Here is a 13,329-nt window from a genome sequence, read left to right as displayed (position 1 = left end):
TCTCAGTGTAACTTGTTCAAATGTAAAACTTATCTTCCTTTACTATCACGTTCAGTTACAATTAATTGAAATACGTTTTTTCATTATCTTTTAAATTTTTATTAGTTTATTTTTATTAGTTTATTCTTTTATATATTACATCCTAAGCACAGTTTTCCCTCCCTTCTCCCCTCCCCATCTACTACTCTTCTGTTTCCATTCAGAAAAGGGCAGACCTTCTAGGGATGTCAACCAAACTTGTCATATCAAGTTGCAGTAAGACTAAGAACCTCCCTTTATATTAAAGGTAGATGAGGCAACCTAGTAGGAGGACAAGGGTTCCAAAATCAGGCAAAAGCATCAGAGACATCCATCACTCCTTCTGCTAAGAATCCCGCAAAATACCAAGCTACGCATCCATGACATGGATGCAGAGGGCCTAGGTTAGATTCATGAAGGCTTCCTTATGGGTGGCTCAGTCACTGTGAGCCCCCAGGAGCAGAGGTTTATTGATTTAAATAGATTATTTTAAAGTGTAATTTTAGTACAACATTTTAAAGGTAAAATGGAATTATCTTATTAGAATGCCATTGCTGAGGGATGGCTGGTGATACACCGGTAGCTTGGTAGGTTGATTCGGGATGATCAGAAGTTCATTGTCTGTTTGGGGGTACAGAGTGCGTTCAAGGCCAGCATGGGCAACTTAGTGAGATCTTTTCTCAATATGAGGACAGGGAATGGGAAATCTAAGATAAGCCGGATAGGCAATGTCCTGAGTGCGACCCTATCACCACCACAGAAGCATAAATGTTGAGAACTCCTTCTTCATTTCCTATATAGAACAGGATATCTCCTCCGAGGCTCTCAAAGATCATGGAAGGTCCAGTATAATCCACTAGATGTTAGGTCCTATCGTTTGCTGTATCGGTGGAACAAATGGTGTATGGCATACAAGCTGTGTAATCAAGGGATTTGTAAAGTCCAGTTATTATACCAGAATAGATGTTGGTAGAAGACATATAGATCAAGGCCCGGAAGCTCACACACCTGCTTCCCTTCCCTACCTCTACCATCATGAACCTGGTAGTAAGAAGTTTGTGACATTTGAATCTGCCCCAGAATCTTTGTGGGGCTTTGCTTCCCAGGAAAGGCTTATTATAGATCCAATATTGTATGATTTTGTGATATTAAAATTTGAAATAGTTGCTTTGTTGGGACTCACATAAAATTTATTTTTCATTCCAGTTTTTCTTTTTTCTTTTGGTTTTTCAAGACAGGGTTTCTCTATGTTAGCCTTGGCTGTCCTAGGCTCACTTTGTAGACCAGCCTGGCCTTGAACCCACAGTGATCTGCCTGCCTCTGCCCCCCGAGTGCTGCGATTAAAGGTGTGCTCCACCACACCAGGCTCATTCCCATTTTTCTTAAAGTCCTTTGAAATGTCTTTGGCAGGGATGGACAAGGATAAAAGATACAACCTATAGCTGAGAGGCAGAGAAAGCCACTTGGCTCTGAGAGGAACCAGCCCATGGCCTTGAAATTGCTAGCAAAGAAGTTAAAATCCCCAGAGCAAGCTGGGGATCTGGGAGCGTTCTGGTGTATACAAGGAGGATTGAGGACTAGCTCCTGGGACATCACAGCTTTTACTGTTAACATATGGCGACTCATATTTTTAATCTGCAGAATACAAACCAGAAGCTTGATAAATCTTTTCAAGTACATGAGATATTCCAAATTGCCACTTGTGTGCATGAGCTTTTCATGAAGGCCCGGGGGGATAAAGAACAGCTTCCTTTATTTGCCTCTGAGAGAGCGTTTGGTTTTTTCAAAGGAAAGACAAAAACTGAGCATAACATACTTTTTGATCTACTTTTGCTCTTTCAAATTGGGGGCCTTTGTTTTTCTTTTTTTATTTCTTTTGCTTGGCCAGTATACGGTAACAGAAGAAGCTTAAGAACAATCATTGGGGGGGAGAGAAACGCTTCTACAATAGACGACTACACAATGCGTTGTGAAATTAGGTTATTATCTTCAGAATCCATATAATTAGGTGGCTTAAACTGTTCTAGGAGTGAATACAGAAATTTAAATTGCTTACTGTACATAGGAAATGCAAGTTAATAGTCAACATTATGTTGCTGGTGGCTAATTTTAATATCATTATTGTCTTGAGAACTACGCTATAATGATATTAATTCTCCCTTTTAAAATTTCCATTTAGGCGTGGCCTCCTACCCTGTAGATCTTTCTGTGAGGATGCAAAAGAAGGGTGTGAATCTGTCCTAGGGATGGTGAACTCCTCCTGGCCAGATTCCCTCAGATGCTCTCAGTTTATAGACCACACCAAGAATGAGAGCAATGTCAGCAGGATCTGCTTCTCCCTGCAGCAGGAACATGGAAAGCAATGTAAGTATCCGTGTTTCCTTTCAAAGTTTGTATTCAGATATATCATCCATTTGGGGACATCTATATAAATAGGTGCACAGTCTAAAATGCTGTAACAAAATGAGAAGACTCCAGATTAAGAAGCTGGATATTAACCATACCTAGAAATGCCCGCAAAAACCCTCTTGTTCATCTCACGTTTGTTGGAGACTTCCATCACCTTATGTAGCTTTGCTTGTTACTGGACCTCATGTAAATGGAGTTAAATAATGTGTGACATTTTTATATCTTTTTGCATTTGGCTAACATTACACTTGAGCAATGCATTGCTTTTATTGCGGGTTCCATTTCTCATTGGATGAAGTGCTCCGTTATACAACATTATACAACAATGTATTTCTCTAATCTGTTATTGATGGACATTGGGTTATGTGCAGTTTTGGTTATTACGAAGAACAATTCTTTTATTGTTTTGTACATGTCTTTGGTTGAACATAGTTGTGGACTTATTCAGTAAAGTAGTTCTCTAAATTAGTCGTACGGACTTCTCCTGGCATCTACACGTAAAAGGTCATTTTGTTCCTATCCCCTCCTGATGTTGGAAGTTTCAGTCTTTTTCATTTTTATACTTATGGCAAACGCATTAAGACATCTCTCTGTGATTTTAAGGTATCTTTCTCTGAGGAATTTGATGATATTTTTAAAAATGCGTAACCATTTCATTGCCCTTTCTCTTGCACAAATATTTATCCATTTTAATGGTCTAGTTATTTACACTTTAATATGCACCATGGTTATACTTCATTATTGTTTTGATCTGAAATGTTGCTCAAAGTCATTGGGTTCCAGCCTCTGAAGTGGGTATTGGGACATGAGCTTGTCTTTCTGTTTCTCTATGCTCCCCAGCCACCATGGGATGAGAAGCTTCATCTACCATGTGCCTTTGCCATTATTATTATTATTTTTTATCTCCAAACAGTCCCAAAGTAATGTGAGTGACCGTGGATCAAAATCTCCGAAACTCTGAGGCAAACCAAATCTCTCTTCTCTTTAAACAGTGATGCAAAGTTGACTAATACAAACGTGATTTAGTGGGTGGATGTATTGCGAAGGTCTCTGACTGAATTTTACCATTTTCAACACTTATGTTTCTTTTTCCTGCACGTGGAACAGAAACAGTTTTCTCTTTATTATTTTTATTAATTATTTGAAATTTTTATATGATATAATTTGGTCATATTCTATCTTCTTCATTCAACTCCTTTCAGACCCACTTGCTTCCCTGTCATCCCAACTTTGTATATTCATTTTTTAAAAATCTACTTAGTATGATTTCTGCTGCCCATATACTCTTGTGTGTGTGGCCATCCACTAGAACGTGGTCAACCTACAAGGTGTTAGAACCTTAAAGAAAATAAACTCTACCTCTCCTGGTAGCTCTAAATTGCCAATAGCTCCCCAGCTAGAGGGAAGACTTCATGCTTGCCTCCTTACTGGGATTTGTTCCAGCTTAAGCTTGCATGGGTCTTGTGCATCTGTCATGTTCTCTGTGAGTTCGTATGTGCAGCTTCCCTGCTATGTCTAGAAAATATGGTTTCCTTTCAGTCATCCAAAGCCTTTGGCTCTCCCTGTCTTTCTAATCTTTGTTTCATCATGATCACAGAGCTTCATGGGGTGGGGTGGGGAGGGTTTGGCATAAATGTTCCATTTAAGACTGAGCACTCAGCAGTCTTTTTGTTGGCACCTTGACTAGTTGTGAGTCTCTATGTTAATCTCTATCTACTGCAAAAAGAAACTTCTCCAGTGAGGGTTGGGAGATGCACTAGTCTGTGCATATCACAAGACATCAGGAGTCATCTTAATACTATGGCCATTTAGGGAATGATAGCAGTAGGTTCTCCCCAGGGCTTATGACTCATTTAGCCATAGGTTTCTGGTTGTGATCATAGTGCCAGGTAGGAGTTTCATGTCATGGTGCAGGCTTTAAATCCATTCAGAAAGTTGTTGGTTACTTCCATGCCATTCATGGCACTGTTGCCCCAGTATGTATGTTTTTCCAGGCCAGTCATTATTAGCTCACAGGGCTCACAGCTGGGTAAGGCTGGTAATTACTTTTTCCCTCTGATAGCATGCATATCTCCTTTCATCTTTGCCTGCTTGCCCTCACTTTGCCAGCACATCCATTGGAGCCTACTTCTTCAGGAGTCCAACTTATACAGAAGGCCAGCTGAGACACCCAGCCTCATGGTACTGAGAAACTACAAGATTGCTGGACTTTCCACTCACAAATAGGCATTGTTGGCTTAGTTCGACTACAGTGTATAAGCCATTCCAATAAATTCCATACACATGGGAGACAGAGAGACAGAGATTCATTCCATAAGTTCTGTGACTTATGGAACCCCGACTAGTACACAGTCCATCACTGAGGGAAGCTGAACTTAAAAGCAGAAGCTAAAGGAAAGACCACCGTGCATCAGTCTTGCCCAGCTGTTTATCGTTTTGCTTTCAGGTTTTCCCAGCTACCTTTCCTATATAGCCCAGGTTTATCTGCCTAGGGATGGTCCCTCCTACAGCAACTTGAAATTAAAAAAATGTGTCACAGACATGGCTGCAGACCAGTATTATCTGGACAGTTCTTTTTCTTTTTCCCAGGTGGCTCTAGGTTGGTGTCATTATTTGTAATTTTAAAATCAAAATATAATTACATTATTTCCCCTTTCTATTTCTTCTCTCCAACTCCTCTTTTGAACCCTCATTGTGTTCTCTCAAGGTGATGGTCTCTGGCCTCTTACTTTATTAGTTATGATATATACATACATACATCACAGCTAATATATATATGTTTCTGTTATATGATCCTAAATATATAAAAACAATATACTTGTTCTCTATAGTGCAGCTTTTTAAAATCATAAATGATCTTAATTTTACCAAATCCTTTCTTTATATCTATTAAGATGATCTATTATTTTTTTCCTATTAGGCTATATGACAATAATTCAATTTTCATTTAGACAACAGTGATTCTCTCTCTCTCCCTCTCTCCCTCCCTCTCTCTCTCTCTCTCCCTCCCTCCCTCCCTCCCTGCCTCCTTTGGTAAGGCTTCCTAGAGACTTCCTTATTATATCTTTATATCTGACTTTCTAATGAGTATTTTTGTCTTATTACAGTTTTTTCTACTGTATGATTGACTTCTATTTCCTTAATGTATAGTTATACTTGTGTTATTTCCTTCTTTCTGATTTTTGGCTTTAATTGGCCAAGAACTCACAGTTGGGAGAAATTTCCAAATATCTGTTTCTCAGTCAAAATCATACACACACACACACACACACACACACACACACCAGTATCTACTCTTCAATAAGTTACCCTGAGATGTCACTGGCAATGTAGTCCTCTGCCATCAGGAAGTGTTGAAGCACTTCTAATCTTAGAAAAGATTAATGGCTTTGGGCAAAATGGCGAAACAATTATAATTAAAGCGCTGTGTTCACTAGAGTAGTGATTTCTTAGTGCAGTAATCAGACTTGCAATCTTTTTAGGTTCTTAGTTGCAGTTATTTTTAAAGTAACTTTTTTTCTGAAATGTCATCTGTCTGATAAAATATTTTCTTAGATTAAAAATATTACCACATACTTGATGGACCAATAGGCTCTTCCCAAATATCCTTATGGTTCTTGTGCTCTCAGGAAAGCCATTAATCTCCATGTATGTATAAGGATATAATGCCTAGCATACCTATTTGCCTACTGAGAAGGGATCGTATGCTAATAATATTGTATTTACAGTAGAAAAGCATTTATTATATAATACAGACTTACAAGGGCTTGTTCTATAAACCACTTTAAAGACTACCAAATTTAGCCTTTTTCTCAGTTTTAAAAAATTCATTGAACAAACTGAGTGCTTGTTCTAGTCTGAATATCACCCCAGGGACTCTAAAAATTAAAATTATTAACAGCAATCATAGTTTTAATTTATAGCCATACAATGCAGTACTTTAAAAAATGTTTTATTTATTTTTATTTTACGTGCATTGGTGTTTTGCCTGCATGTATATCTATGTGATAGTATCAGATCCTCAGGAACTGGAGTTATAGACAGTTGTGAGCTGTCATGTGGGTGCTGGGAATTGAACCCAGACCCTCTGTAAGAGCAGCCAATGCTCTTAACCACCAAGTCATCTCTCCAGCTCTGCAGTGCTATACTGCTAAACCATAGGTGATTTTCCCAACATTTTTTGTTATTACACATGAGTAGAAGTGAAGTTATATGAGTAATTACGTTCATTATTGAGACCAGGCATTCTACTAAACATTGCTCAATAAACAAAGTACAGCCCCCAATTAAAAAATATTCCATCGTCCAAAATGTCAATGGTATTGAATTTAAGAAAGCCTGAAAGAGGTTTATATTTTTAAAAGTTCTTTCTCAAATCCCATCATTCTCACCACCACCATCACCACCACCACCATTTCGACACTACCACCATGACCACCACACCACCACCACCACACCATCACCATCACCATCAACACCACACCATCACCATCATCACCACACCATCACACCATCACCACCACACCATCATCATCATCACCACACCATCACACCATCACCATCACCACCACACCATCATCATCATCACACCACACCATCACACCATCACCATCACCACCACACCATTACCATCATCACCACACCATCACACCATCACCATCACCACCACACCATCACCATCATCACCACACCCATCACACCATCACCATCACCATCACCACCACCACCATCACCACCACCACCATCACACCACCATCACCATCACCATCACCATCACCACCACCACCATCACCACCACCACCATCACCACCACCATCACCACCACCACCATCACACCATACCACATCATCACCATCACCACCACCATCACCACCATCACCACCACCATCACCATCACACCACACCACACCACACCACACCATACCACACCACACCACACCACACCACACCACACCATACCACACCATCACCACCACCATCAGGACCACCACACTACCACAACCATGACACCACCACCACCTTCACCACCACCACCACCACCACCATCACCACCACCATCATCACCACACCATCACACCATCACACCATCACCATCACCACCACCACCATCACCACCACCACCATCACACCATACCACATCATCACCATCACCACCACCACCATCACCACCACCACCACCACCATCACCACCACCATCACCACCACCACCATCACACCATACCACATCATCACCATCACCACCACCATCACCACCATCACCACCACCATCACCATCACCATCACACCACACCACACCATCACCACCATCACCACCACCATCACCATCACACCACACCACACCATCACCATCACACCACACCATACCATACCACACCATCACCACCACCACACCACCACCATCAGGACCACCACACTACCACCACCATGACACCACCACCACCTTCACCACCACCACCACCACCATCACCACCACCATCACCACCACACTCCCCCCACCACCAAGTATGCTTCATGCCTTTAAGGGGTATTGAACATAGACTATGACAAATACATGTAGAAAGAAAGAGAAGAACACCAGTGACTCGTGTAAACACTGACATGCAGCAATTACAGAGACTTGGGATAAATGACAGGAGAGTAGCCTAGAATTAATTACATGGATGAGTAATGAATATTTTACTAGAAAGGGGTCCTTCTTGGCAAAGGGGAAGGGAACAGGTATTGCGGTGTAAGTAGCAGACACTGAACGTGCCCTCGTGTTAGGTTCCTGCTCAGCCTCAGACACGAATGTGAGCAAAGGCTGACTCCTATCTGAGGCTCTCCTCCACACTTGTGAAATAATTGGCCCCATGAAAATAGTATTTCCCCCTCGCCTTTATATTTGGTACCTCGTTCTTTCTACCAAAATGCTTTCACAGCTGTTAGCTCCTCCTGCTTCAAGTAAGTCCCTGCAGTATTTTCATCTTCATTTTATAAATTAAGAAATTGAGGGTGAGAAAGGTCATCCCAGGGTTATTTTAAATCCATCCTCTCCACTCCCCAGCCATCTTCCATCAACTAGCACACCATACCATCCTGGGAGTCAATTAGTGATCCTTGAATGCTACCCTCAACTGCAGCCCCTTTCCTCAAAAGAACTCTCAAATGTCTTTCCAGATTATACTGAGCTAAAGCCCACAACCTGAATTAACTGCCTTTCCTAATGCGTGGTTCTGGGAATTCAATTCATCTCCTCTTAGCTGCCTTTAAATCAGTCATAATTCCTGAGACATTTTGTTCTCATATAGGGCACACAGTTGTCTTATCCTTTCTATTGCCGGGCCCTGCAAAGTAAATCACGTGCTAAAGTGATAATGCTGTGGGAACTGTTCTTCAGGGGTTTAAAAATAAACATTTGTGCGTGTTTCCATAGCCAAGTGGTGAGAACTCAAGGGGGCTAAAGTTCAAGGCCCATCAATCATTCTGAGTGTTCCAGCTAATCCTTTACTTTACCTTGGTTGTAATCATATATGGAAAGTAGTTTTTAAATGGGATTTCTCTGAGTCTAAAAAGATCCCCTGCCATGAAAGGCTTCAGCTATTTATTCTTCCATTTTCCTCCTCCTTTTCCTAGTATTGTATTTGCTTTGTCTGGTTCTCGTTGCTGATAGCAACCACTTCATAGTATCAGACGCCCTAATAATAGTTGCTGGGTCTGGATAAAGCACCCACTCTCAATTTCTATTGAATCACAGGATCATTTCGGAGAGCTGATGCCATACTAGTTCTTTGATATTCTTGGAATCGTTGTTTTGACAGTGATTATAGGCAGTGCCACGAAAGTATTAAAAGCTAGCCATGTTCTTTTCATTACATTTGCCAGCTTTAGATAAAACGATGTTTTCCCCAGAATCTCAAAGGATCTTGCATTTATTACTTTAAATTTCTTACCTACCTTTTCCAATACTCGATGTTACACCTCTTTTAAGAACTTTAACTTAGCATTCAATGACTTATATTTGAGTTGTAATAGTTTTACTTTATAGGTGCTGGGAATTGAGGTGGAAGCCAAATATGTAACTCCCCAACATCCTGACACAGGTGATAACTTGACTGTCAAGCCACTTCATCCCTGAGAAAATATATTTGGGACAACTTTGGAAGCTGAGATGCACTTCGCACAATTCAACTGTTTCAGTTCAGTGGACACATTCTTTGTACCATGTACTTAACTGTATTGTAGCTGGGAGAAGAATGATAACATGCCCGTCTCATGATTTCATAAGCCAATGATGAGATAAATATTTAGACATAGGCTCAGACCTTAAACAAGGCGTTGACCTCAAATGGTCAATTCAGGAGAGACATGGGTTAGGGCAGGTTGGGGCCAGGGAGTGGGGTGTTACTAAGAATGTAACATTTATATAATTCCTGATTGTGTCATGGTTCTTCTTGCTATAGGTAGTTTATTGTATTTATGTGTGATAATATAAATGTATATATAAAAAATTTTTAAAATGTTTAAAAATGCCACACTCAAGCAAAGTATACCAAGAATACTAACCAAACCTCAATTTGCATACTTATGTGGACTACATATGAAATCATTGTAAAGTATCAAAGAAGAAGGCAGAAACATTTAAGTGAAAAGTGAATTTGCAAAATAATTAAAAAAACTTGCTTGTCATGTACTGCAGTTTCAAAATTGATAGAAAATAATCCTTTTTGACTTAAGATAAAAAAGAAAGAAAGAAAGAAAGAAAGAAAGAAAGAAAGAAAGAAAGAAAATAGAAAGAAAAATGGCCAAATGAGTAGCTTATTGGGCTTTGATGTGACTTGGTGGTAGAGTTCTTGCTTCTGTGCAAGAGATCCTGGACTTCAAAACAGGGCAGAAAAGAAGCAAATTATTAAACCAGTTACTGTAGCAGGCAATTGGCACTGTATTCAGGGGGAAAGTATCAAACGTACACAGCCCACTAGTCTGGGAGTGAGACAGGCACTTCTTTCCTTTAGTCTTTGAAACTGATAGAATTTGATACAGCCCTCAAGTACTACTTCTTAGACAAGATGGGATATGTTGAAAAAGGAAGTAGGAAGTGTGGCTACATCCTATGTGGGAGGCTTCTGGAGAATGACAGTTCACACTCAGTGTGAACACAGCCTGTGGCCCTGCAGTGTAGACATCTTGCTCATCATCTTCAGAGCCAATAACTTCTCTGTCTTTTCACCCAGTACTTACACTTTTTACACTCTAGGCTCCAGTAAATCTGCTAGTCTGCTTCATTTGCCTGTACTAGTAATCTCTCTCTCTCTCTCTCTCTCTCTCTCTCTCTCTCTCTCTCTCTCTCTCTCTCTCTCTCTCCCTCTCTCTCTCTCTCTCTCTCCATCTGCAAGTACCTGTCTGTAAGGCTCTGATATAGGGCATTCTAGGCAGAGTAGGCAAAAGGAAGGAGAGGAAGAGAAATTATACAAGTCACAGAAAATTTTGTAATTTCAGCTGCAGATCAATTCTTACAAGGAACTTGCAAGTTTGCTGTGAATGCTTAAAATCCCAGCACTCAGGAGGTTCATGGAGGAGCTTAAAGCCAGCCTGGTTTACATAGAATATCCTGTCTCAAGAAAACCAAACCAAACCAAACCGATCCAATCCAAACCAAACCAAACCAAACCAAACAACAACAGAGGGAAACTTCTAGATGAACTTTTCTGGGATTAGAATTCAATCTTGCTCTGTAGTGAGTTATTTTCTTAAACCATCTCATCCCTGACATCTCCTTTTGACCTACTGACCACCGGACCTGCTCACTTTGGACCATGACTGTTCCCTGGGAACCACAGTCCCATTTTGCCTCTGCTGTGCACACTCCTAGCTAGAATAAGCCTGGCAAATAAAGACCCTTTCTTGTTGAGCCTGGAGGCTGCCTGTTCCCTCTGGTCTCTGTCACTCTTGTTTATAGGTTATTTGTGATTAGGTTTCTATTCCATGCCAAGGGTTGCTCTGCTTGAGTTAGCACAGGATAGCTCTCCTCACTCATACCTGTTTGCCGCACTCTGAGAGGCTCAAATCAGGAAGTCAAGACTGTGGCTTGGTCTCTGTGTTTCTCAGTGTTGTGGTCAGTGTCCCGATGCCAAGGGCATCTGTCTACTTTTGGTTCAGGATTTTGCTCCATATCAGACATCTTATTTGTGATTCAAATTCCAATAAAATGTGAGACTGTTTGGTAAGAAGGCAAAAATCTCTTTGAATATAAATACAGTGCAATTTTAAGCACATCTTGATGGATGGTCCAATTAGAAATTTCCAATAAGAATGTTGTTCTTCATATCCTAAATGATGCAGGCCATCATCTGTATTAATTTTTGATCTGACTTCATATCCCCTCTGGTGATCAACTTAATCCTGTCTGGCACACTCTTACACAACCAGGCGGAACCGCTTTCCACTCTTCCCCTTCTCATGGGAGGGCAGGTTCCTGTTTGTGCTTGGGGAGGACAGGACTCTAAGCTCAATCAGTCCCTGGAGCTGGGCTATAGTGATGTGGTTGCCTAGTAACTCAGGCGTTGTGGAATTTGAACTCTTAGCTCTGGGCCGCCCAGTGAAACTAGCTCAGAATTAAAACTCATGTCAAGGTCTGTGACTCTCTTCTGAAGTTGAGGCTTCATTACACCAGACAGCATTGCCGTCTTCCTGACTGTGATGCCAGCAATCAGCAAGCAACTAGAGGTCTCTGCTTTCATAAGCTCGTCCTATGTTTATTTTGTGTCTAAATCCCACCCCACCCCCCCACATTTGAACAAAATGAGCAAAGCTCTGAGGCGGGATATGGAGAGTTCACAGCTGATGCCCCTCAAACAGTTTGCTTGTTTCCCTAAAACGATTTTTAAATGTGACACATCTCTCATCAACTTAGAGCAAATATCTACAAACTTAATATGGGTGTAAATGATGGCAAAGAGTGCAGCTTAATGAATTTTTAAATAATTGTCATTTTAAAATGAATCTTGTGCTATTATTCTTCTAAATGTGTTGAATGGAACAACTCAAAAAGTATAAGCTCCTCTCATAACATTCAGCCAATTTTTACATTGTTAATTTTTTTCTGAGTTAATTTCTCTCCTCTCACAGAATTCATTTTGGCTCAATATCTAGTTAGTAATTAGAATTAAGAATCTCTAAAACAATACTATACAGGAAATTAGTAATTAGTGTTTTTAAAATAGTTTTTTTCTGTTGCAACATTAAGTATTAATAATTTCTCTTTGAGTAATTTATTATAATTTTGATTAAGTATATATTTGTAAATAATTATCATACTTTAATTTGAGATTAATCAGGAAGTCATATTTTGGTATGCATGTTTTTGGTGGTTTTTGTTTTAAAGAGCAGGTCTGTGGGGTTGAAGAGGTGATTCGGAGGCTAGGCATGCTCGCAGCTCTCCCGAGAGCCTGAGGTTGGTTTCCAGCACCCATATTGGGAAGCTCGCAACTGTCTGTAGCTCCAGCTCCAGGATATGTAACCCTTCTGCCCTCCACAGATGCCTGCTCTCACATGTACTTACTGACACACATGTACCTGCTCTCCCATGTACACACCCACACACAGATACCTGCATTTGCATGTACATACACCCACACACATTTACATACACTCATGTGTACATACCCCCACACAGATCCCTACACTCATGTGTATATACCCACACACAGATACCTGCACTCACGTGCACACACACACACACACACACACACACACAACGATACCTACACGCATGTGTACATACCCACACACAGATACCTTCACTCATGTATACATACCCACACACAGACACCTGTATTCACATGTACATACCTATACACACGTTTACCTGAACTCACGTGTACTTACCCACACACACTTTACCTGTTCTGAAGTGTACATACTCTC

At 40.6% G+C, this 13,329-nt stretch overlaps 1 protein-coding gene across 1 annotated transcript in view; it reads left to right on the top strand.

Annotated features, from left to right (window-relative positions):
* Corin (corin, serine peptidase) overlaps positions 1-13,329 on the top strand; it is a 247,726-nt gene that overhangs the window by 94,936 nt on the left and 139,461 nt on the right. Inside the window, exon 5 of the mRNA XM_051170139.1 lies at positions 2,198-2,382. Within this exon, the coding sequence (XP_051026096.1) occupies positions 2,198-2,382 (185 nt within the window). The remainder of the gene's footprint in view (positions 1-2,197; positions 2,383-13,329) is intronic.

This window comes from Acomys russatus, chromosome 28, assembly GCF_903995435.1.
Source record: "Acomys russatus chromosome 28, mAcoRus1.1, whole genome shotgun sequence".
Classification (NCBI taxonomy): domain Eukaryota; kingdom Metazoa; phylum Chordata; class Mammalia; order Rodentia; family Muridae; genus Acomys; species Acomys russatus.
The sequence above is the reverse complement of the archived record's forward strand: the minus strand, read 5'-3'. Positions and strand labels throughout refer to the sequence as shown.